General features: G+C 35.2%; 1 protein-coding gene and 1 pseudogene across 1 annotated transcript; one reads left to right on the plus strand and one right to left on the minus strand.

Moving 5' to 3' along the window:
- The first annotated feature begins 833 nt into the window (after nt 1-833).
- LOC125848410 (uncharacterized) lies at nt 834-1,677 on the plus strand. Its single transcript, XM_049528264.1, has one exon. It carries the CDS (start codon nt 991-993, stop codon nt 1,474-1,476), a length of 486 nt encoding a protein of 161 aa, XP_049384221.1. The 5' UTR covers nt 834-990; the 3' UTR covers nt 1,477-1,677.
- Nucleotides 1,678-21,757: 20,080 nt separating this feature from the next.
- On the minus strand, nt 21,758-23,042 carry LOC125847289 (uncharacterized; annotated as a pseudogene).
- Between the last annotated feature and the right edge of the window lie 4,517 nt (nt 23,043-27,559).

Genomic DNA, 27,559 nt, shown 5'->3' on the forward strand with positions numbered 1-27,559 from the left:
ATATGATTTTAGGAGGGGAACATGAGTTCACGTGAATCCGATGACCTCCTCCTGAATACGCCTCTAATGTACGTAGTGTTGAGTTTTAAAAGGTGTGAATGGAAAATGAAGAGTTGCGACTTTTATAAAGAGTTGCGACTTTTATGAAAAGTTGTGACTTTTATGAAAAATTATGACTTTTATGAAAAGTTGTGACTTTTCTGAAAGGTTGTGACTTTTCCAAAGCTTTGTGACATTTCCGGTAAGGCACAATAAGAACCTTTTCACACTATCCTTTATTTTCTACTAAATCTAGTATTCTAAGTGTATTTTACTGTCGTTGAGTGGTTCGATGACACCGTGATTTTAGGTACCGATACACCGATGAATAAGATCGTTCTATCCTGGGAGGATATATTCCATTAACCTCGGGTACTTGAGGGGAATAATTTCCTTAAGAGGACACTGTGCATTCAGTAGGCTCGATTTTCTTCTTAAAGAAAAATATTTTGTATATTGTTTCTAATCTATTTCTGGTTCTATTTTCTCTACTAGTTTAATTTTCTAGTTTTGAAAATACTCTTTAAACTTTGTTGTTTCTTATTAAGATCTTCAAAAGTTTTTGTTCCAAGTATCTTAGGAATACAAGATGAACAACATGTAGTTCAAAAATTCCAATAAACCCCTCTGCCCTGCCTTGTTCCGACCTTGTCATTAACTCATAGTTGTAGACAAGTAGTTACGGTTGCTGATAGCGTAAAAAAAAATCTTTTAATACCAACAGAAATATACCTTTCTTGAGTGTTTAATATGCGTCTCACCCGACAAGAAATCACGCGCATTCTTTATGGGTTATAAAACTTGACAAACTGGCTAACTAATACATGTGCTACCTCCCACACTGCATTTATATCAAGCTCAATTCACCACCATACAACAACAGTATATCTCATCTACTACTCCCACTTTTTCTTTTTTTTTTCACTCAACTACTCTTCAATAATTTTTACAATGAGGCAAAATCTCCAGATTGTTGTTCTCACATTTATCGTCATAGTATTATCGTCGTTTCAATCCAATTGCAGAGAGCTTCGTCCGGCGGAGCACGGGTTAACGACGACGGAGAATCAAAACTCAGATTCCACTACCACGACTACAAACGATGAAGTTCCGGAGATGATGTCGTTCTTCGGCGGTAATGACGGCCGGCGGAATACTCAGCCGCCGGTAGCAAAGCCGATTGCGGAGAACGTGACGTGGATCGGTGGAGAGAGAGGAGGAATGGCAGTTCACCACAACAGCAGAGATCATGTGAGAGATGTGTTGTTGATTTCCAGTTTGGTTTGTGGAGCTACCGGCGTCGTTTTGCTTGCCGTTTCAGTGTTTGTTTGCGTCGTTTTGAGGTTCAGAAAGGAAAAATCAGTGGAAAATGGAAAAGAAACGACGTCGTTGGCTACGCCAGTAGATAACGTTGTTCTCGCCCAGAAAGGAACGTAACTACAGTGCTTCGACAAAAGGGAAATTGCTCGGATGCTAAACATTTTCACCTATAATCGTTATGAATCCAAGTGAGCAAAAAGATGCATGAAAGCAAGAGTAAAAAAAAAAACTACAGTGGTTCATTTATCAAAGGATGATAAGTGGTTCATTTTCAATGTTTTTGTAGTACCTTTTTAATATTCTTCTTTCTTTTTGTTATATTCTGTATGTATAGCTGGAGTATATATTTACCAATTTTTTCTTTTGTCTTTCACTTTTATGCATCATATAAAAAATATTTATACAATTAAATCACAAGTGGTAGACATTAACAATAAGGTGATAAAAATGGCAGGCAATCTGTCATAATTCTACCAGAATTTAAAGGCCAGTGCAAATTCAATTTGGAGAATTTAATGAACGAAATTATGTATATATTGTCCCAATTTACTTGACAACTTTTTAGTCCATTTTATAAAGAACAATTGGAACATGAAAATGTGATTAAATTGGTTCTACTCACTCTTTGAGGCGGAATGGAAGAGGGGAAGGGGGTCTATGCAAGTTCTTCCCTTCTGAGTCAGATAATAAGAATAGATTGATAATAAGTTCTTTCAAAATGATTATTTGCCCCTTTAAGTTAAACATATTCTAAAAATGTGTTTCTTTCATATTTGACAATTACTAAATTGCACTATTCTCATTTTATCATTAGGGTCTCACTTAATACTTTATTATTAAGGAAAAATAACTAAAAATAAATACTAAAGTAACTTTCCCTTCTTTCTTGATTCACTTCAAGAAAAATGGCTATTTTGCAACAAAAATTGGCAAAAGTTGCCCACAAAAGATTTCTTGTGGCGACATAACGGTTGTTGGAATTAAGCCCATTACAAAGGTTTTTTGTAGTGACATCAGACCTGTGAGCCTAAGAACGTCGGTTATCAGACTAGTACAAACTTGAACGGGAAACATAAAATATACTAACTATAACAGGTGCAAAGCGAGTTCTTAATTTCCTAAGAAAGTTTTCAAATGAAGTCGCCACTTGAAATAATACATTCAATGGCGAGTGATATCGCACCAAATGACTGTCAGTGTTCTTACAAACAAATATAAGTTCATTTTAGTATGTACTTTACTACACTATATACTTTAGTACGAAAGGAAAATAATTTCGACAAGAAAATATTATCCTAAAAAAATCAACTTATATTTTTTAGTAACCAAGCAAAGAATAATATTCTAAGAATCTGTCGTATTTATTTGTATAGTTATTTGACACATCTTGTTTTTCAAAAAACATATCTACATATCATTTCTTTGGGGTGGGGTTGTGGATCTGAACAAAATCTATAAAATGGAAAAGAAAATCCCATGCTTAAGTGGAAGACGGGGAGTGGGTTCTCCTATTTTCATTTGTCTTATAATTAATTAATTATATTATTATATATAACTCAAAGTCTTTTGTTTTTTATTTTTAAAAAGAACTAACATATGTATACATTATTTAATTAGGAGCTCAAAAGTAATTGTAAAATTAATAATTACATTACCGATAGCTTTCCTGGTAGGTCAACTTGAGAATGAATTGAATGGAATTATAAACATAATTTTACATCCTTATAATGCTCGTCTATATAATATTTATTGGCGGTTAACATTACGATCGAATTGTAAATAGTAAATTAATAGGTATAATAACTTTCTAGATTGTTTATCCATGACAAAGAAAACGATCTTGAACTTTTTGAAAAATTGATTGATTGACGATAAATTTTGAGTATATTTTTGCAGGATATACAGTAATTTATGAATTTTTGAAATATGAGAGATTATAGAAATATAAAAATATTAAGTTTTCAATAAAAAGTAATAAAATATTTTTATTAAAGAATATTATATGTCTAGCCGACACAATTCCTTGTGCTGAATGTAATATGTATATGGACAAAAATTGTATTAAAAAAAATATAAATTGAAATTTGTGTTTATTCTTCTTTTTACCGGAAGATTATGTATATATATACTTGTTGATGCTTTAACTAAAATCACTTAGGTGTGTTTGGTACGAAGAAAAAATGTTTTTCTAGAAAATGTTTTTTGGAAATCAAATGAATTTCTAACTTAATTTCTCATGTTTGGTTGATGAGTAGAAAACATTTTTTTAATTTTTGGTTGGTGAATGAAAAATATTTTTCAGAAAATATCTTTTATTTTTGGCTTGAAACTAAAACAATACTCTATGATCTGAAAATCAACCCCGATAATTGATCTAAGACCCGGCCCCGACGCTAAACTAGGACAAGATCCTGATGACCGTTCCAAAATCCGATCCTGAGATATGACCCAAGACCTGGCCAAATTTTTTTTTTTCAAAAACAATTTTTATAAGAATTTTTTTATAGGGTCAAGGGGGGGGAGGGGGGGGGTTGCTGGGATGGCATAAAAACTGAAATTTTAAAAAAAATTAAAATATTTTTCAAAAGCAATTTTTTAAAAAATTTTTTGATGGGGATGGCCTGGGAGGGAGGGATAAGGGTTGGCGTAAAAAATATTTTTTAAAAAAATTTGAAATACTTCTCAAAAATATTTTGATAAAAAAAAATTGATAGGGGTGGTGGGGGGAGGTAGGGGGGGTTGGGTAAGGTAAAAAAAAAATCTTAAAATTTGAAATATTTTCAAAAATAATTTTTAATTTTTTTTATTGTTTGATTGGGGAGGTGGTTTGGGGTAGGGATAAAAATATATTTGAAATTTAAAAAATAAGAAAATGTAAAACTTTTAATTTTATTTTGTGAATGGGAAGGATGCACGGGTATGGGTAGGGTAAGAAAAAAATTAAAGGGTGAAGTAGAGTTTTGAAAAATGTTTTTCTTAATTTTGGAAGCAGAGTCATTTTTCTTAAATTTGAGGAAAATGAGTTGATTTGAAAAACATTTTTCAAACATTTTAAGCCAACCAAACATGAAGATTTTGGAACACCTCCGTCCCAAACACACCCTTAATGGAGCAGATTTTGCTTCTGATTTTTGAGAATCTTCAATTTTGAATTTAATTTCAACTATTTTATAGTTCAGAAAGAACCATTTAGGATTGCATTGACCCTCATTTTTCATTTTTTGTAGTTGCTATACGATTATATATTGTATATGAGTTTGAAAAAATTGCACAAAATTTAAAAATTTAATCTCCATCGCACAGATTGAAGGAGAAATAACTTGATTTTCATTCTTCTACATCACAACTATTCAAACATTGTTATAGCTAGGCCATTTTTTGTTAGGCTACAACATGTTTGAAATGGGCTACGAATTAGATAATTTTGAATACTATTGTACATTTAGTTTTATTGCTTTATAATCGTGCAAAACATAAAAAATCTTCTTAATTTATATATATACTTTGGACAAATATTATGGATGCAGTTTGGGAGAGGAAGGTCAAAGTGGTCGAGGTTGAGAGTGGGATAAGGGCAACACGAAAGCAATGTATAGGGATTGATGTTATGGTAAGGGTTATAATTAATTGGGGCATAACTTCTATGAAACCAAGATGAATGTAACTAATTAAGATTTAATACTCATTCTTTTTATCTAGATTTAATTTTATTTATGTAACATTCTATATTAACTATGATAATCTAATATATCGATAATAATTAAACCTTTTAGATAATGTATCAATTGATATCTTCAAGCCTCACAAAATTACTTCAAATTTAAGAGTGTTGTTCATTTGATCTACTTTATTTTATGATGTGATCAAACAACAAAAAAGAAATTATTAATTTTCTAACCGTATGTGTATTAAATTAGATTCAAACACCCCGTAAGTTCACCAAACTTTGTCACAATTACCACTCTCCATAACAAGTTTTTTCCTCTTTTATATATCACCATAGCCATAACTAGTTCTCATTTTGCAATTTGACATTTCTAATCCCCAATACTCCTCTAAATATCAAAAGTATCTTTTAATTTTATCTAGTTTTTGCTGGTATTGAAAATAGGGATGTTACATCCTGTCGAACAAAAAGTGTCTTTGGTATCTATGCAAAGAAATTCATTGACAACGGTAAAAAAATTGCGGCTCTTACCTTTTCTCTTTTCCCTCCTCGCAGCGGCTGTTGCAACGGCAGCAGCAGTGGTGGAGGCAGCGGCAGTAGCTACAGCAGCCCTGCAAACCTACATGTTCAAACCACAATGACATGTCAGAGTATACTCTGCCACAATGTGGGCAAGTAGAAAATGGACACGAGTTTGTTCGTTTTCCTGTCTTTCCCATTATCTTAGCTAGGGGAGAAAGGAGATGATTTGGGAGTGATCTTAGATAGGGAAGAAAGGAGATGATTTGGGAGGAATTTTATAGGCTATATCTAATCCGTTGACAGAAAAGAATTATTTGAGAGGTACTAAAAGTTTTGATTTTTAACTTAATACTCACTCAATTTTGGTAAGGGTTGAAATTGATTATATAATTAGGTAATTTTGTGTTTGAATAAAACTACGCTGAAATTAAAAATAAATTGATAATGTGTGCAGTGAAAAAAATTGTCGACAATTTTTTTTTTTTTTAAAATGACTAAAATATTTTAAGATTTTTAAAATACAATCGTATTGAAAAAATTTAAAAGCATAGTTTACTTATTGCCATTTACCAATTTATCGGAGACGTGGCAAAAATCTCATAGCATTAACACTACATGAAAATGGGTCAGGGCGAACTTATAAGCAAAATTAAAACACGTGAATCATGATCTCTTCGTAAACCTAAACATTTTCTGCATATATTTTTTAAAGGGAAAATTACGCAGATAAGCAAACATATACTAGTTAATTAACTAACATAGCTATAGTTTCAATTAAAGAAAAATTGTATGAAATAACAAACTATTAATTCAAATTAAATGTTATAGCCATAGTTTATTTTATTTGTAATTCGCAGTAAATATCCCATTTTTTTGCCATTTGGTTCGATATATAATTAGTCATTTTCGTTGTACAATTACCCATTCGGTATACAAATGTATAAATGTATAAAATGCGTTTGTGTTTGTATAAAGCGAGAGAAAAGTGTACGTATATACAAATACAAATACGTATATTTTCGTCCTATACACTTATAATTATATAAATACAAATCTTATTATATAAATTAATGTATACATGAATTTATACCAAACTGAACAATTTGTGTAAAATTGGATGTATCTAGCGAATTATACAAATCAAAAGATTCATAACAAACATAAAATTTGATATAGAGCGCAATTATGCAAACTATAGCTATAACATACAAATACGATTTTTATATTTGCTATATGTGAAAGTTGCTCTTGAATTAATTACGGCTCGCAGCTTAATTTTAGTTGTAATTACGTCGCTTAAACACATACAAATACAAATTATACATATATATGACAGATATGCAAATACAATTAGCCTCTCTCCATTTATGCCCTCGCTAGCTCACTTCTCTCGCTCGCCTCTCTCCTCCCTCTTCCAATCTCGCTCACGAGATATACAAATACATATATATATATGTTAAATATATACAATTATCTGACAGATATACATATACAGTTCGTCTATCTCCACTCTCTGCCCTCTCTTGCTCACCGCTCTCCTCCATCTCCCAATCTCCCTCGGTAGACAAATACATATGTATATCAGTTAAATATATACAATTATTCGACAGATATACATATACAATTCATCTCTCTCCACTCTCTGCCCTCTCTCACTGGCCTCTCATGTGTTTCTTTCATATTTGACTGTTTTATTAAAAAACTATAGATAAGAGAAAAAATGACTTAGTTTTCGAAAAACCGATTAAACTTATGATTTAAGAGAAATCGGGTGTCCAAAAGGACAGAGTCGCCACTTAATTCTTTAGTAAAAAATCAAGAAAAATATAAGGTTTTCAAAAGATTTAAACAGATAAAATCAATTGAAAATAAAAGGGTTCGAAGTTCAATATACATTTTGAGAAGGTGTTAGGCCCTCGGAATGCCCGCTAACTTGCGGTTGACCGGTGATTTGACTAAAATGACTTTTGACTAATTTTGAGAAATTTAACATAAGAATATTTAAATAAGTTACAATATTTAATTAATTTTGAGAAAATATTTAAATAAACGACACATTTTCTTTTTTTTTTTAGAGAAAAGAATTCAAAATGACACATTTGGCTTGTGATACAAGTAATTAGAATTTCAATAAAACTAGATTAATTAAAATTTATTTAATTCATTTTTTAAAATAATAATTTGAACCAATTAAAGCATGAGACCATTTTAAATCAATTGATAAAAAGAGAACACACACAATTTTATTTTATTTTATTTTTTATTATTTTAGTTCATTTGAGAAAAGTGTTAACTTAAAACCATTTAAATAAGCAAAATGATTAAAGGAAGAGGCATTCAAAACATATCCTTTTAAAAACAAAAGATTTAATTAAAATAAAATATGGCCAATATATTTGATTAGTAAGATAAAATGAATACAAAAACAAATATAAGAATGTATTAAAGGTAAGCCAATGTAAAGAAATTAACTTATCGTTTGGGGAATTTAATTAGGTTAGTTAACAATTTAAAAGTTAGAGTCAACACGCAATAAACAATAAATAATCATAATTAAATAATTAAAGAGTAGGGAGAAATTGAATTTGGGCCTCCTTTTGGGCCAAATTCGCTGAAATTTGGGGGTTTAATCCTAAACCCGTTTTTGTATATATCCATTGTATATCCGTGTATATCGGATGTATACAGCCCATTTTTCTGTGATTTTAGGACCTGTATTTCAGCTTCCGACCCATCCTTTATTTTTTGACCTATGGCTGCTGCGTTTTAACCTGTATATCAGTGTATATCGATGTATTGTATACAACCCATTTTTGGGACTTTTTCGGGGCCTGTTTCGGCTTCTTTTTCACCGAATATGAGGATGAATCGAAACAATTCGGGGATATGCGAGAGGGGAGTCCCAAGTGAACTCAGCCAATATCACATGTAAACAAAGTAAAGAGAGAAAAAAGAAAATAAAAATTAATTAATAGGGTAAAAGGAATATAACATTCAAGGGTATCAACAAGCAATTTAGTACTACCAGTAAGTAGGGGAAGACGCAAATAGAAACTTAACTTACTCTTAAAATAGGATAGCAACATATGCAAAGAAGATATCAATTAATCTACCCACTACCAAGACGAATCTATTTCCATTTTTATGCAATAAAATACTACCCATTAGATGTGATCATGAGATGGACATCAATTGTATATATCTTCTAAAAAAGAATGCAAGCAAGATATGTTCTAACTGGTGCATGCATCATTAAAGGGAAATAAAGAAGAAAGAAAAAAATAAAAAATAAAAATAAGAATTAAAAAAAATATAAGAAAAAGCTAATTAATTATACACGAACAAAAGAAAGTGATTTGACAATTTGCTAGACTTAATCTAAGTTCAACCGGAGAATTCTCAAATGGACACTTAGTCACGTATTGTATGCAAATCATGAATAACATCAAATTTAATTCATTTAAAAAATCTAAATTATACAATCTCAAGGATAAGAGCACACACAACTTGCTTGGTGATTAACCAAGGACTTAACCTTAGACACTACACAAGAAACTAGTGGAAAAAAAATGATTTAACTTTGACAAAAAAAGTTACTGCCTCAAGGAAATAAAAATCAAACCTCACATTTCACCTCACTATTTCCTACTTAAATCACAGTAAATAAACCAACTACACATAGCTAACATTATTCGTGTCGCAATTACTCATAGCAAGGAGCAAAACAACTAGAAAGAAAGAATCAGTTTATCATTTTTCGCTACTCGAAAATTAACTAATCTCATAACCACAAGCAAAAAATTAGACAGAATGGAGGCATAAACTTGACTCAAACAAGACATGCTAAACAATAGTACAATCATGAGATTTGCAAATGGAGAAAACAAGTTGTCATATCCAACAAACAATAGGCAAACAACATACAACTTTCATACTAATCAGTTATAAGATTCAATCCTCATTGTAACGACCCATTTGGTCGTTTTGAGTACTAGAGCTTTTTATTTCATAAAATACTTTCCGATGGACTCTAAATGGGTATTTTGGACTATTCGTAACTACATTTATAAATTTAATGGGGTAGTTTTTATAATTTATTTAGTTGGTGGTTAAGGAAAATAACATTAAACTTAATAGTGGGTCACTTTCACACTTTTATAGTTTGTCTTATATAACAATTAAGGAGTAAATATTATGTAGAAAGAATAAGGGTTTGAGAAGAGAAAGCGGCTACATCAAAATCAGTCGTGGGTCTTTCTGCTGGTACGTTTCTTTGTAAATTACAATCTGATTTGGAACGAATATTGTACTGCTATTACATCGAATAAATGGAATGGATGAATTGTATATTTGGTCGTTATAAGAGAATAGGAGGGACATATCATATATACTTATATACCTAATAAAGAATTAAATATGGGGATAAATTCTGAAATTAATAACTACCTAATGATTGCCTAAAGATTGCTATAGAAATCTCGTGTGTTAATGTTAGTGGAAAATTAGGATACAATAAGGTGGTAAGTTTATGCATATTCCATGTATGCAGGTGTTATGGTTCACGTGTAGCTTGGGTCGTTGTTAGTTCGTATGCCACTGGTTTCCTGACCAGTGGCTTCCATCTTTATATATTACTCCCTCCGTCCCATTTTATGTGGCACCATTTCCTTTTTGGTCAGTCCCAAAAAGAATGTCACATTTCCTTATATGGTAAGTATTTAAAGGTACAATTCCTCTTTTACCCTTGTTGGTCCCACTTAATCTTAAAATAATACTCCAATACATTTATGAGGAGAGAGAAAAGTGAATCTACTTTTTAAAGGGCAATTTGGTAAACATTTCAAAGTCTTCATTTATTTCTTAAACTCCGTGTCCGGTCAAATGTTGCCACATAAAATGGGATGGAGGGAGTAATATTTTATTCTGACATTATAAATTATATTTTGATATATTGAGATAGGTAGTTAAGTATTAGGTGTATCGAATTATTTAAATTCCATTAAAGTTATGATAATTGGAGAAATTAAGACTTAACCTCAAGATTGAACTTTAGGAAATTAATTATAGAGTTGGGTGAGTATTTGGGGTCAAGGATAGACATATATGAGTGTCTATAGACTCGTTAACTTACAAATTATGTATACTTGATAGATTAAAAAGGTTTGGAGGCATCGAGGAATGGTAAAGTATTGGGAAAGTAGCTTGCTTGACGTCAGTTCTTCGGTGGAGGTAGGTTATGATTTATTCTATTTGATAGATAAACTTTTAATAGCGATTGATATGCATTGAATGATACTGTGAAGTTCTCTATGTACTTGATTGTGTGATTGTGTAGCTTGGTTGTGTGGTTTGTGATTGGTCTAAAATCCTGAGACCGTGAGATTTATAATCTGAAAACTTCTCTATTGAAGTGATGCCTTAAATAAAGAAGGCATGGTGTAATATTATTAATGAATTGAAAAGTGGTGATAATAAATAATAAATTAATAATATTATTGGATCAGAGTGTCACGTTTCGACACGGTATTTTTGGATCGGAGTGTCACGTTCCGACACGGTATAATTGGATCGGAGTGTCACGTTTCGACACGGTAACATTAAAGGAAAAAGATATTAAATTAACTTAATGTACTCAATCTCAATGAACGCATTTCCCAAACGAGTGTGATGTGGAGGCATGAGTCCTCGTGTGTGTGCTTGATATTGTGATTGACTACGTACTTGTTGTAACTGTCACTTGTTCATGTTGTTGTTTCTTATCACCTGCTAAGTGCTATAGTTGACTTTATACTATTATTCATTGTATATTAGTTTCTATTTTGGGTTGGCCGATGATACCTACTCAGTACATGTTGCTCCGTACTGATCCCTACTTGTATTTTTCTTTGTTTTCCTTTTATGGAGTGCAATGAGTGTACCAGCAAATTTGACTAGGCCTCAGCTTTAGCCAGTCTCAACATATCAGGTTTAAGGGTGAGCTATGCATTCGAGCTTGTGTTGGATTCTCTCGGTCATGACTTGATGTCCATAGTTTTCGGACACAAATTGTTTTATTTCATTTATTTCGGTGTCTTTGATACTCTTAGACTTAGTATTTAGAGATTATATGTCCTTGATGTGATGACTTTCAGATTTTGGGGATAATATGTAATAGACTTTAGAGGTTTATTTGATTGGTTACTTTAATAAGTTTTGAAGCTTCCGCGTTACGGTTGTTATTCGTAGTTGAATTATTGTTATGTGTTGGGGTTTAGATTTCTTGGTCCGCCCACTTAGGAGGTTAAGTGTGGGTGTCATTCATGACTCAATTTGGGTCGTGACACTCATCTTGAAAATCCAATAGCATCAATAGTAGCTTAAAGACGATGAAAATAAAGAATATGGATTCGACGACATTCAAGTAAATGGACGAGAAGAAAATAACAAGACAAACCCAAATGGAGAAACAACAACATCAACTACGAAACGGCAAAATTTTTGAATCCACGCTAAGAGTAAATACTGAAATCGATTCAAGATAGACATAGTACCAAGACACCAAGACATGGCATACCAAGTCAAACAGGAAGCGAATAGGATCATGACATATGTCAAAGATGACAAGCCCGCTCCATAAAGCTCATATGTCATGTCACTTAAATTTGATTGGCCGAAGGGAATCCTGTTCCAATCGCAACTCCTCTATTCTAAAACTATAAATAGGGGTCTTCATAATTCAGAAGGAAGACAGAAAATTCTAAACAAGAAGCTAGAGAAAATCCGTGGTACAAACGCCATAAAATTCTCTATAAAGCTACAAGTTTAAGAATTCAAGCATTTAAGTTCAAGAACGATCAAGATCAAGACTATCAGGTTCAAGAACAAGCTCGAAGCCCTTGAATTCAAGCAAGAGTCAAGATCAAAGATAAAGTTCAAAGCTCAAATTCATCAAAGATTCAAGATCAAGCTTTAAAGCCCTTGAATCATATTTGAAAAGGCGAATTCAGAGGAATCATAAAGATTGTAACACTCGCACTTTGAAATAATAAATACCATTGTTGCTATAATTTTCCGTTCTTGATTATTGTTTTCTCGACGCGAATTTTATTGTCTACAAATTCTGGCACGCCCAGTGGGACAATCTCTACCTCTCATCTCAACTTTTCAAGCATCAAACAACATCGAGATGACTTCCATGAAGAACAAGTCTCGATCAACTGCCTCTAAGGCCACTAGCTCCAAGTTCTCTACTGAAGTTGAAGACATTCTTGATGTTACCTTTGGAAGTTTTGGAGTTGTTACGAGAAACAAAGCTGTTACGCTAGGACAACAAACACTACAAGTGTCGTCCGCATCAACTCCTGTTTTTGGGTCTTTAACTCCAAAAAGAGAGAGTTCCTCCACAAATGCTTTGGAAGGAGGAAACAGTATTGCTGAAAAGATCAAGGAGACATTGGCTCTACTTGAACAATCTGGTTCCAAGAATTCTACCACAAGGGGGAACTATGATTCAACTAACGAATCACCTCCACGTGCATTGCGTAATGTAAGTCCGCTGAAGATCAACTTATGCGATAATCCATGCTACTCTCCTACATCTCCAATGATCATGCAAACAATGGTGGCTGCTGCTTCTTCCTCTGATGAACAACTCGCTAATCTGACGAAGTTGGTTGAAGGATTGACAAAACATGTACAACACCAAGAGTCTAAAATCGATAAGTTGATGGATTGAATGGAAGGACTTTTAGATGGAGAAGCGAGTCATGCACCCGAAAAATATGTTGAAGTTCAAGAGATTGGAGATCCTGCAAAGAAAGCACCGATTGTTAATGAGATGCCAGTTTCTTCTGAAGGGATGATCCCACTTGATCGCTTGAAAGAGTTTATAGAAGAAACTATCAAAGATAAGTATGAAGTCTCCACCAAGTCTTCTCACATGTATGCCAAGCCATACACTGCGAGAATTGATAACTTCAAAAAGCCTGGTTATCAACCTCCCAAATTTCAACAATTTGAGGGTAAAGGAAATCCAAAACAACATGTTGCTCACTTCGTGGAGACATGTAATAATGCTGGAACCTATGGAGACCATGTCGTCAAACAGTTTGTCCGCTCTCTAAAAGGAAATGCATTTGATTGGCACACAGATCTGGAACCTAATTCTAGTGATAGTTGGGAGCAACTAGAGCACGAATTTCTCAATCGTTTCTATAGCACAAGGCGTACAATGAGCATGGTAGAACTCATAAATACTCGCCAAATGAAGGATGAACCGGTTATGGATTTCATAAATCGATGGATGAACGCGAGCCTAAATTGCAAGGATAGGCCTAGTGAAGCTTCTGCAATTGAAATGTGTATTCAAGAAATGCACTGGGAGCTTCTTTACATCTTACAAGGAATAAAACCAAAATCCTTCGAAGATCTAGCTACTCGCGCTCATAATATGGAGTTAAGCATGTCCTCTGCTGGAAAAGATATGACGTACGTTCGAGACCCTCGCAAAGGAGGCGACAAGCAGGAACCCAAGAGATGGAGTAAATTTGTGCCTAGCAATGACAATAAAGAATCCATGAATGTTAATGTGTTGCCTGCGAAGATCACTACGAATGAGGGCATGAAGCAAAATGTGAGAACGGCTTTCCAAGCACGTTCAAATCAAAAGTCGACACTAAGGGAGATGCAAGGAAAAAATATCCCTTCTTAGATTCTGACGTTTCTGATATTTTTGATGAGTTGCTCGAGTTAAAGATCATTGACTTGCCAGAGATGAAGCGACCCGATGAAGCTGGAAAAGCTGATGACCCAAATTATTGCAAGTATCATAGACTTGTGAGTCATCCTCTCGAAAAATGTTTTGTCTTCAAGGATAGAGTAATGCGATTGGTTAACGAAAAGAAAATTGTATTTGAAGATGAGAAGGCTAGTTCTAACCAGATCTCTATCACGTTCGGCTCGCTCGATCCGATCCAAAGATATATCTCTGAAAAATAGGCTTAAGTCATCAACGGGCCCTTAAAGTTGTCCGCATAATTCATTTAGACACCTTAACTAAGACTTGTACATATTGAACACCTCTACCCCTTCAAAATTGAACCATTTGAACATTTTTTTGACAATAAGCTAAAAGTATAAAGTGTGTGAAATACACTCGCGATGACATGACTATTTGACGAATTAAATACCGACATCTGGTATTTTTTAGTCCAAAAAATTATTTTAAAAATAAGTTATAAAGTAAAAGAAAAAAGAAATTATTTTTAAGTTAAAAATAAAAAAGAAATGTTGTATCTATTCCATTAGAGCACAAAACTCCTCTTCCTCTATGGTGCCCCACCCCCAACACGACAACCCCTACTGTAAATATGCTATTTTCGAACCTTCTTGGTTCATCTGCAACAAAGAATTCAAGCAAAAAAATAAAAATTTATTGCTATTTTTGATGAGTTGTGGAAGAGTTGGTCATAGGTAATAAAAAAAATTAACTGTCTTCTTCGTTCCATTTTTTACGGAAAGTCGCCGGAAAATTAATCAGTTCCGATGGACATTGTCAGAAAAAATTGAGTTAAGTCGGATTTTGTTTTGAGTTCTATAGTTGATCTTTTTTTTGATTGAAGAACACCCTTACATTCGCATAAATATATATCAATTTAAAGCAAAAAATAAATAGGAAAATCTGTTAACAAAATTCATACAAATCTACATCAATTTAACACCAAAACACTATCTTAACAACAAAGAAAAAATTCCAAACTTCAAGTCTCTACAAATTCAATGGCGATAATGGTGGTGGCTGCCATGGCGACAATGAAGGTATGTACCACCAATCCTAGTATGAAACAATGATGAAGGAAAAAGTTAAGTATTCGGAGAAATAATGAGGAAGAAGATTGATGAATGGAGGTGGTGAACTAGTGTGATTGAGGAAGTGATTGGCAAAGAGGGGAGGAAGAAGAAAGAACATGTTTTCCACAAAAATATGCCTAACTAAAGACCTCCCACGCGCCTATTTTGGGTGAATCACAAACAATGTGCCATGTAGGCAAAAAATGTTCAGATGGTTCAAATTCGGGGTGGTAGAGGTGTTCAATAGGTACTAGATGTAGTTAAGGTGTCTAAATAAATAATGAGGATAACTTTGAGGGGCCGCAGATGACTTTGGCCCTAAAAAATATGAAGAGGAGTTATTGGAGAAAGATAAATCTCAAGATGATATAGATAGTGATGAAGGCTGGATTCTTGTGACTAGGCGAAGACGCAACAAGTCAATCTTACAAAAAGAATCGTCCGAGCAACCAATTAGAAGGAAAATGGTGAAGAAATTGGAGAAGCAGAAATCAATCCAACGCCCAAAGAGGGCAAAGGTAGAAGTGCATCACTACCAAAAACCCCGACGTCCTATGACTCTAGAGGAATTCTTACCAAGTTCGTTCGACATAAAGTCTACTCAAGACAATGTCGAGGCATCATGTTTCAATGCTGATAAAGCAGAAACAACGAAGGTGCATTCTACTGACAAAGAGGAAACAACGAGTGAATCTTCACCAAAAGTGTCTCGTAGTGATGATGAAAAGGCAACAAGGGAAATCTTGTCAATGATGACTTCCTCACCTTTTGAAAAACCTATTGAACCTCCTTCCCATGAAGTACATGCATGTGATACAAAAATCACATTTACAGATAATGATCTTCTGTTTTGGGAAACACTACACAATTGTCCTTTGTATATGATGGGTCACGTGCTAGAGAAGAAGATAAATAGAATCTTAATAGATGAAAGATCTGGAGTCAACATTTTGCCTATCCACACATTGAAGGAACTTGGCATCACGACTGGAGAACTTAGTGAAAGTCGTCTGTTGATACAAGGATTTAATCAAGGGGGACAGAGGTCCATAGGCTCTATTAAATTAGAGATCCACATGGAAGATTTGCAATCAAGTGCATGGATACATGTGATCGACGCAAACACGTCATATAATAAATTACTTGGCAGGCCTTGGGTACATGAGAATAGAATTGTCTCATCTTCTTACTATCAATGTTTGAAATATCTTGAAGGCGGAATTAAAAAGAAGATAGTTGCAGATGATAACCCTTTCACCGGAGTTGAGACACACTTTGCCGATGCGAAATTCTATTTGAAAAGTTATGTTGTTAAAGGGTCCAAGTCTAATGATGAAAAACCAATCATGTCCGATAAGGTCATAAGCAAAAGAATCGATGTAGCTGTTGAAAAGGTAAAAATTGACACTAAAGAACCTTGTCTCAATCTTAATGAAGGGAAGATCATATCTTCGAAGAAAAAACTGACTTCTGGACTTCGCTATGTTCCAAAAGTGAAGAAAGAAGAAGATCAATCATCTAACCTTCAAGAAAATGCATTGAGAGGGTTAACTCTTCCTATAAGACGGATCGATGCAATAAACTTGCCTCCGAAGCTGCAAGGAAAGTTAATTGCTCAAAATCAAGTGCGAGATATGACACTCCCCACAATTCGCACAAGAGAAGGTTTTGATCCCAATGCTTACAAGTTATTTGTGAAGGTTGGGTACAACCCTAATGTGCCATCAATGTTAGGGAGACTTCAATCAGAAGATACAACTAGGCAAGCACGTGAATGCCTAGGCCATAGCCAACCGCCGCTAATTCGCATTTCCATAAGAAGGGCAAGCAATAACTATATAACTTTTGAAGATGATGTCGCTACTCCCAACAAAAAGCCTTCCGTCTTTGATCGACTTGGAGAATCGCCTGCAAGAACCTCTGTGTTTGAGAGGTTAGGTCCATTGAAGAAAAATAAGAATATGAGAAGTTATTAAAAAGTTACAACGCCCGCTTCACATTTGATTCGAAAGGATTTCAAAAGTTTAATTCCTTCTAGAATGAGGCGACGGGTAGAACTTGTGGTTTCGTGGAAAGAAGAACTCAAGGCAAAGGCTCGCACTGTGGTTTACACTAAGGAGCGCGAGGAAGATGAAGAAAGTGTAGGCTCCTCAAATCATGTTACAATCCAAAATGAGTATGATTCTTTGCCTCAAATGAAGATTGATGAAGAATTAGAAGATATTGTCTGGCCTTGTCATATATCTGTCAATGACAATGATCCGTTAGAAGAGGAAGATGCTAAAGATGCTCCACCGGAACTTGAAGAAGGAGTAAAGACCACAATAGATCATTTGAAAGAAGTTAACCTTGGCACTGATAAAGACCCAAGGCCGACTTACTTGAGTGCCTTTCTAGAAGTTGATGAAGAAGCCGCTTATATGAATATACTCAAAGAATATATGGATGTCTTCGCTTGGAGTTATAAAGAAATGCCTGGATTGAATCCTAAAGTAGCGGTCCATCAGTTGACAGTCAAAAATGGTTCTCGTCCGTTTAAGCAAGCTCAAAAACGCTTTAGGCCAGACTTGATTCCATTGATAGAAAATGAAGTTAACAAACTCATTGAGGCAGGCTTTATTCGTGAGGTCAAATATCCTACATGGATTTCAAGTATTGTTCCTGTGAGGAAGAAGAATGGTCAAATTCGAGTATGTGTTAACTTTAAAGATCTTAATAATGCATGCCCTAAAGATGAGTTTCCTCTTCCCATTCCGGAGCTGATGATTGATGCCACCACTGGTTATGAGGCGATGTCATTCATGGACGGTTCTTCTGGCTATAATCAAATCCGGATGGCTCCAAAGGATGAAGAACTCACCGCATTTTGCACACCTAAGGGTATTTATTGCTACAAAGTGATGCCATTTGGTTTAAAGAATGCTGGTGCCACATATCAAAGGCCTATGCAAAATATATTTGATGACTTACCCTATAAAAATGTTGAATGTTATGTTGATGACTTGGTGGTGAAGTCGAGAAGGAGGGGTAATCATTTGAAAGACTTAAGAATGGTGTTTGAGTTGTTCCGAAGATATCAACTAAGGATGAATCCATTGAAATGTGCCTTCAGAGTTACTTCTGGCAAGTTTCTTGGCTTTATTGTGAGACATCGAGGAATTGAAATTGATCAAGCCAAAGTTGATGCAATATCGAAGATGCCTGAGCCTCGAAATATTCATGAGTTAAAAAGTCTCCAAGGAAGGTTAGCCTACTTGAGGAGATTCATCTCAAATCTAGCGGGAAGATGCCAACCATTCGGTCATCTCACGAAGAAAGGTGCTCCTTTTAATTGGGATCAAACATGTAGCGATGCCCTTAAAAGTATCAAATCGTATCTAGCGAAACCTCCAGTTTTGGCAGCCCTTATACCTGGAAAGCCATTGATACTCTACATCACGGCACAAGAAAGGTCTATAGGAGCCCTACTAGCTCAAGAGAATAGTGAAGGTAAGGAAAACGCCCTTTATTACTTAAGTAGAACGATGACACCGAATGAGCTGAACTATTCGCCAATTGAAAAGTTGTGCTTGGCACTTGTCTTCTCAATTCAAAAGATGAAGCATTATTTTCAAGCGCATGTTGTCCGCCTCATTTCTAGAGCAAATCCCATCAAGTTTGTTATGTCAAAACCTGTCCTTAGTGACCGACTAGTAAGATGGTACCTCAAATTCCAACAGTTTGAGATTGTGTACATCTCTCAAAAAGCTATGAAGGGACAAGCATTAACGGATTTCTTGACAGACCATCCGATACCCGATGATTGGGAGTTAACTGATGATCTTCCTGATGAAGATGCGATGTCTATTGAAATTCAACCTCCTTGGAAAATGTACTTTGATGGGGCTGCACATCGTGGCGGAGTTGGCGCTGGCGTAGTGTTCATCACTTCGCAAGAAGAGATTCTACCATTCTCCTTTACTTTGAAGCAATGATGCTCTAATAATGTCGCTGAATACCAAGCATTGATACTTGGACTTGAGATGGCCGTTGACATGAAGCAATTACACTTACAAGTCTTTGGTGACTCTCAGTTGGTGATCAACCAACTCTTGGGGAGTTATGAGATGAAGAAGCCCGAATTGAGTCCTTATCATGGCTATGCCCAAAAGTTGATAGGATGGCTTGGAGATGTAACCCTTCAACATATGCGTAGAACGGAAAATAAGAAAGTCGATGCATTGGCTGCCCTGGCTTCAACTCTAACCCTTCCTTATCAAACACAAGTTACTATTTGTCAAAGATGGATAGTACCACCGCCAAATGAGGAAGAATATATAGAAAATGAGCTTGAGCATCTCGTTGCTGTTTCTGAAGCCGTAAAGGAAGATTGAAGACAACCCATTATTGACTACATGTGTTATGGGATACTTTCAGAAAATCTAAGGAGAAGGACTGTTATTCGTCGTCGTGCACCTCGCTTCCTTTACTACAAGGACACATTATATAGAAGATCATTTGAGGGTGTACTATTACGATGTTTGGGAGAGGAAGAGGCAATTCAAGCTCTGCAAGAAGCACACTCAGGAGTATGTGAATCACATTAATCTGGACCGAAACTCCACTTTCACATAAAAAGGATGGGGTATTATTGGCCAACCATGGTGAAAGATTGCTTAGATTATGCTCGGAGGTGCGATGCTTGTCAATTTCATTCAAATTTCATACATCAACCGCCTGAAGTATTGCACCCAACTATCGCATCTTGGCCATTTGACGCTTGGGGATTGGATGTTGTGGGACCACCACCAAAATCTTCTGGTGGACACTTGTACATCTTGGCTGCAACAGATTACTTCTCAAAATGGGTTGAAGTTGTCGCTCTTAAAGAAGTGAAGAAAGAGAATGTTGCAAATTTTATTCGAGTGAATATCATCTATCGCTTTGGCATACCTCGCTACATAATAACAGACAATGGAAAGCCATTTGATAACAAGTTAATGAACAAAATTTGTCATCTCATTGGTTTCAAGCAGCGCAAATCTTCTATGTATCATGCTGCCGCCAATGGTCTTACTGAAGCATTCAATAAGACTCTATGCAACCTCCTGAAGAAAGTTGTCTCCAAGTCCAAAAGGGATTGGCATGAAAGAATGGAAGAAGCTTTGTGGGCATATAGGACAGCATACCACACACCAACTCAAGCAACACCATATTCACTTGCTTTCGGAGTTTAAGTAGTCCTGCTCACTGAAGAAGAAAATACTCGACTGCGTCTTGCTGAGTTAGAAGCACTTGACGAAAAGAGGATAGAAGCCCAACAAAACCTTGAATGTTATCAAGCTCGTCTATCTCGTTCTTTCAATAAGAAAGTTCGCTTGAGGTGTTTCCAAGTTGGAGACCAAGTTCTTACTGTAAGAAGACTCATTATTACTTCGCACAAGTCTGGGGGCAAATTTACCTCAAAATGGGATGGACCGTATGTTGTACAAGAAGCATATTCACATGGTGCTTACAAGCTTGTTGATGCAGATGGCGTAAGGATTGGTCCTATTAATGCAAAATTCCTAAAGAGGTACTACCCTTGAAGTAAGATGATGCTCTTTAAGGTACGAACCTAAACTACATGTCACTCCTGGCCCGTAAGAGTATAAACTGTGTACGGCACAACAACAAAAAAATCACTCAATCCCCCAGAACTACATTGTGACTTGATCCTCTTTACTGAGGTACGTAGGCGCTTAGAATATATCCTAAGTTCAGTTGCATGAGTGTCGAAAAACCACATGTTCCCACTTGATCTGTCACATGTCAGTCAAAGCAGTAAGTATTTTGTTTTATCTTTTGCCTCATCAAACTGTAGACTTGTACGAAGTATTGAATGGTCAATAGATGGGGGCAAACCCTTATGAAATATGAGCTTCTTTGACAGTAGGCTTGAAGTGTTTAAATTCAGACAAATATGCAAGTTGAAGTATTTGAATCCTCTATATATACAAGTTGAAGTCTTCAAATCCGACAAAGTAATATGATAAGTCCTACAAGTTCGCATGTTAGACTCTTAAATCAACCAAGTTACAAGTCAATGTCTTCGAATTCTATGAATTTACAAGTTAAGACCCTAAAACTTGTTACGAGTTAAATTCCACAAAATTGATCGGGCAAGTTTGAATGTGCAAACTAAAAAATGTGGAACTTGCACTATATTCATTCTTATTGGCATGCGGAATATGGAATGACTTTGAATTACTAAAAGCTTGGAATCAAGAATTAAAGAGCAAATTCAAATTGGATTATGCAATAAAAATGCATGATATGAAAAAAAAAAGAAAGAAAGAAATTCATAACTATAAAATTGTCTAAAACATCAATCAAATGCTAAAGAAAAAAAAAAGAGAAAGCCTAATCTAAGCGTAACTTGTAGTTAGTCAAATCTTGACGACTAGCCTCCAAGCACTCTCTTTTCTGTTCCAAACGAATTGAATCTTCAAGCGTTAATAAACTCATATTTTCATACAAGGATATCTCATCTTCTGTAGCTAAAATCTTGGCTTGAACCTCTTCAACCTTCTTCTTAGCAACTTCTAAAACAGTTTCAAGTCCCTCTCGCTCTCCTTGTAAAGTTGCTAGCTTCCGCTTAACCTTCTTTAGTGATTTCTTGTTAGAAGAAACATGTTTTGCCTTCTCACCTTCTTCTACTTTGAACAATTCAAGACGCTCGTTGGCATTGGAAATCAACTCCATCTTCTTATCTTCATGCGCCTTGTCAACAAAATTAGAGTGTTCTTGATCATAAGAAGTAGCATGATCAAAATGAGAATCTACTAAGCTCTTTAATGGTGAAAGATCTAATAAATTCATCTCACTCATCTCTTTGAAAATCTCACAAATATCATCTTTGTAAAATGAAATATTGTCTAGAGAAGTTCTGTAAAGTTTTCCACAAATCTCTTCCCAAAGACCCAAGATGTACTTTCTTTTGTGGTTGAACAACACCTTTTCCTTCGAAGACAGACATAGCTCCATTACTCTTTGGAAGAACTCGGAAAAACTCATTTGAATTAGGAGTCAACCCTTTTAAAGTTTGGCCACGAGAAGTAGATGATGTCTTTTGCTCTTGCTCAATATTTAAAATTGATTGTGCCTTAGGTCTTGATATTGCAGTAGACTCATCGCTAGCTTGTGGCATCTCATGTGGCGATCCTAGTGGATGTCCAGCAACGTTAACCTACACATGAAAAGAGTGGGTTAGCAAAGTTATTTTATTCACACAAAAAAAAAAAGTAAACCTTGTCGCTCTGAATTGTCATTGATCTTGAAGGACTATCGACACTCTGAACTTCTACGACTCTTAAATCAACAACTTCAGCCCCAGATGGTTCAACCCTTTGCCTCTTCCAACATCGATCCTTGCTAGTTTTGCTTGTTTCTTGAATGGCCCGTTTACTAGAGAAGAGAAATTGGGGACATTTCTCTTTATCAGTAGAAGTATGAACTACTTCTTTCTTAGATACCTTAGAGGAGTTAAGCTTCTTACTTTGATGTTGGGGAGCAAGTGGTGTCTTGACATAACATCCAAATTATCCTCAAGAACCATTCCATAGGATCTCTCCCACCAAGATGAATATTGGGTAGTATAAAGCTTCTTTGCGGAAGTTACCGCAGGAGGAAATGTCGCTTTAGACATAGTTGCACGTGATATGCAAATGCGCCAATATCTAAGGCCTTCATCAAGCGACTCAGCACGAATATCATTTTCTAAATAGCCAGGAATATCTTGATGAAAACCAAATTGGCGACTAAATCGGTGAGGACTATATGACTCAATGACAAAGGAACCTCCCTTCCTCAGTGGAAGATAATTAAAACGAAGGCTCATAAAATAAGCTAGCTCCAACTCTGGTGCTTTTCCATCATCAATATAATAAGTTGGGTGAGGCCTACCAAGCATGGTTGCATTCCATACAATGATTTTCCCTCGATGGACACGCTTTCTGGCCTCATCTTTGTCAAAGTACTTTGCAGCGCCTTCCCCATAATATACCACCATTCGTGGAAGAGAAGGTCCACTAGTAAGCGGATAGTGTGTCTTGAGATAATAAGCAAGCCAATCATAAACATAGTGGATGGGAAAACAAACTTTTATATGGTCTAACTGTGAAGAATTTGAAATTTTATTTAAGCCATGATATATGCTTGCTAAGACCGGAACCACAAGGCTAACCCTTTTACCATTCGCCATTAAGCTTGCTATCTTGAAAGTTTCAGGCCGAATGAAATTCCTTCTTCAGACGGAAATACAAAGGCACATAACCAACATGACAAAAAGGCCGTCAAATAAGTCTCATATTTTTGGTGTTTCGCTCCAAGCTTAGAAAATGCCATCTCTTGAGTACTTGACCATGTGTTTATCTCAGTAGGTATCTCACCTGTTGGACTATGAGTAGATGACAGACGTCGAGATTTCTTTTCTTTCTTTGGGGGAGCTAGCTCATATTTGCGATCTTTCTTGCACCAAAATTGTATCCATTCATTAAAAGAGACCCCCATATTACCATTATTTTTCTCTTTAAGATGATGAAAGGCAGCAAACATACACTCGCAAGTTCGAGGAAGAAATCTTTCCCTCTTGTCATCCAAACCTGTAAGTTCCGTGGAGTTAGGTATCACTTCTTCGTAAGAGACTCCGCTAATTGGCAAACCACCTAGAATATGCAAGTCCCAAAGAGATATAGATGTTTCTCCAATAGATGTAAGTAATGTATTTGTTTGAGGGCACCAAGCCTCATAAAAGGCTTGTATAATATTAGAGTTCCCATCATAGGTAAAAAGAGAAGCAAATACAGCATCAGAAATACAAGCATTGTTTAGACTTTACCTATTTTTGCTTAAAACATCTTCTGTCCATTCCTAGTATCCCGGAATGCAGTGATATTCACCTTCAAGCACAATGTTGTCTCCCCAACGTAGTTCCTCTAGAATCATGCGGCGACCTAAATTTGAAAAAGTGCTAGCAGTACGTGGCACGGATAATTATATAGATATAATTTAATTTAAAAAAAAAAGATTTAATAATTCGTCAATACTTCAAGCCTAGTCTTTAAAAAAATAAAATGTCCCGACAAGACTTGAAGCAGGGGGCATTTGTAATCATTTAAAATTTATTGACTATAAATTTATAAAATGATTCGGAATATATTAAATTCATAAATATATTAGCCCAAATAAATTATAGATTAATATAATTGGACTAATTATTCAAGTCCAATAAATATGAATTTGATTAAAGTCAAAATTAATTGATTTGGGCTATAGATGAGCCCAATTTGCTAAAGTCCAATGTCATCTTATCCTAAGAGGCCCATTCTTTTGGAGCCACATTGTCACGACCCGATTTCTCGAGTCATGATGACACCTACTATACCCTACCAGTAGGTAAGCCAACCCGTAACCCAGAACATCAAGCAATGAGCAAAAGGGTAGAAACTAGCGAAAATAATAATCTAAACAAGGATAACAAAGCGGAAGCAACCTAAAATAAATATATACAGAAATCCCTCCCAGAACCTGGAAGTCACTAGTACAGAGCTATCTAATAAAGAGTACAAGTCCCAAAAGTGGACCACAACAGAGCGTGTCTCAAAGGCAACAAGACTAGCTAAATCAAAAGAAAGAGACAGAACAAACCCCAAAACGCCAAGTGCTCGCCCTCGTCTCCGAATCACAACTGCAAAAGGAGGCTGGAACTAATCACCGCTGGTAACTGGTACTGGGACCTGCATCACGAAATAGATGCAGAGCGTAGCATGAGTACCAACACAACAGGTACTCAGTAGGCATCATAGGCCGACTGAGCAAAAAGGGTAAAAACAATAAGAAAGGATAGAATCTAGACACAGAGAGGTCAAACGGATAAGAAAAGAAAGCACATGAGCATACCAGAAACAAACTAAGTACAACTAGACTAAACCTAACTGGACCCCCATAAGCCCAGAAGGTACACTCGTACACAAGCTTAAATAAAACCTGAACGAACCCCCATAAGCTCGACAGGTACATGGAAAAGCTAAGTCTACTGAGAAAGAAGAAAATCGGGCTCTCAGCCCAAAGTAACTAAGATAATCCATCAGACTCCACCCAGCCAGCAGTGCACTCCCAGCCCAGCTAGAAAGAGTGACCCTAGGGGGCACCCAACCAAACANCTTAGTTTTAGTTGTAATTATGTCGCTTATGCATATACAAATACAAATTATACATATATATGACAGATATGCAAATACAATTAGCCTCTCTCCATTTATGTCCTCTCTAGCTCACTTCTCTCGCTTGCCTCTCTCTCCTCCATCTCCCAATCTCCCTCGGCAGACAAATGCATATGTATATCAGTGAAATATATATAATTATTCGACAGATATACACATACAATTCATCTCTCTCCACTCTCTGCCCTCTCTCGCTGGCCTCTCATGTGTTTCTTTCATATTTGACAATTACTAAATTGCACCATTCTCATTTTATTATTACTGGGTCTCACTTAATACTTTATTATTAAGAAAAATAACTAAAAATAAATACGAAAGTAACTTTATTTTGGTAAACATAGCAATGACTTCTCTTATTTCTTGATTCACTTCAAGAAAAACGTCTATTTTTGCAACAAAAATTGGCAAAGTTGCCCGCAAAAGATTTCTTGTGGCGACATAAGGATTGTTGGAATTAAGCTCATTACAAAGGTTTATTTGTAGTGACATTAGAGCTGTGAGCCTAAGAACACCGGTTATCATCTGTATAGAATTAGTACAAACTTGAACTGGAAACATAAAATATATTAACTATAACAAATGTGGAGCGAGCTCTTAATTCCATAACAAATCTCTTTGTCTTTGTCACTCTTCATTACTTGGAAAAGTCGGCTCATTTGTGTTCTTACTTACATCTAGAAGTCTGGACTTCAATCCATCGCATTACACTCTCTCTTCTATTGCAATATATAATAAAGTCGTCACCTAAAAAAGTTTTCAAATGAAGTCGCCACTTAAAATAATACATTCAATGGCGAGTGGTATCGCACCAAATGGCTGTCAGTTGCAACTTTTGTCACTACTTATAAGCTAATATAAGTTCATTTTAGTACATACTTAACTATTATATACTTTAGTAGGAAGGAAAATAATTTCGACAAGAAAATATTATCCTAAAAAAAAGTAGATTTTTAACTTATATTTTTTAGTAGGCGTTTGGCCATGCGATATCATATCACGATATGGTATCGTGAGATGGAATCAGCGTTTGAACATGCGATTTTACGCTGATTTTATATCATGAGAGGTGATACCATATTCTCCAAAAACCATGATATGGAATTATATGGTAATTCCATATCATGATTTGAGATATTTTTAATACAAAAATTGACCCACAAGTTTATATTTTGTTAAAATAACCCTACATTTATATCTACTAACCATTTATTTCATATGTAAATAAAATTTATAATCACATCATTACTTTTTAAAATTTCTTATTCTCACCGACATAAAATTTATTATTCTCACCAACATATAGTCACTTCAACTCACACCAACCGATTGTTAAAGTGAAGAAATATTTATGGTCTATGAACATGAAAATATAGTTGCGGATGATATTGACCAACAAATGGCTCAAAGTAACAATGTTGGTTCGTCTTCTCGGTCACATGATTGAGAAATGCAAGTTCAATGTGAGAAAATTATCGGTATTATATGGGAGGATTATATTAAAGACTAGTACACTACAATTTATGTTCATTTTTTTAAAAATTAAATTAAAGTTAGATGAAACAATTACTTAAGTGGAAAACAAATATCTTTGTAATAATTTTGTAAAGACCCCAATTCACAAGTCGTGATGGCACCTATGTTCCCAACCAATAGGTAAGCCAACCCAACATATTTACCAATAATGATTAACTAATGAGGTAAAAAGGGTAAACAATGAGTAAAATTTTCAACACTAAGTTCTTTATAAATACGAAACGCGGAAAGCTAAAATACTACCCAAGAAATTGTGTCATAAGTACAAGAGCCTCTAAATATGATGTAAGTCTGAAACTAAATGACAATCCAAACATAAGGGATATTCTGTCTGAATACTAAAATAACAGAATAAATAAAAGGTAGAAGGAGGTGTGGGACACGGAATAGCCAAGCAGCTCACCACAAC

Source organism: Solanum stenotomum, chromosome 12 (genome assembly GCF_019186545.1).
Source record: "Solanum stenotomum isolate F172 chromosome 12, ASM1918654v1, whole genome shotgun sequence".
NCBI lineage: Eukaryota > Viridiplantae > Streptophyta > Magnoliopsida > Solanales > Solanaceae > Solanum > Solanum stenotomum.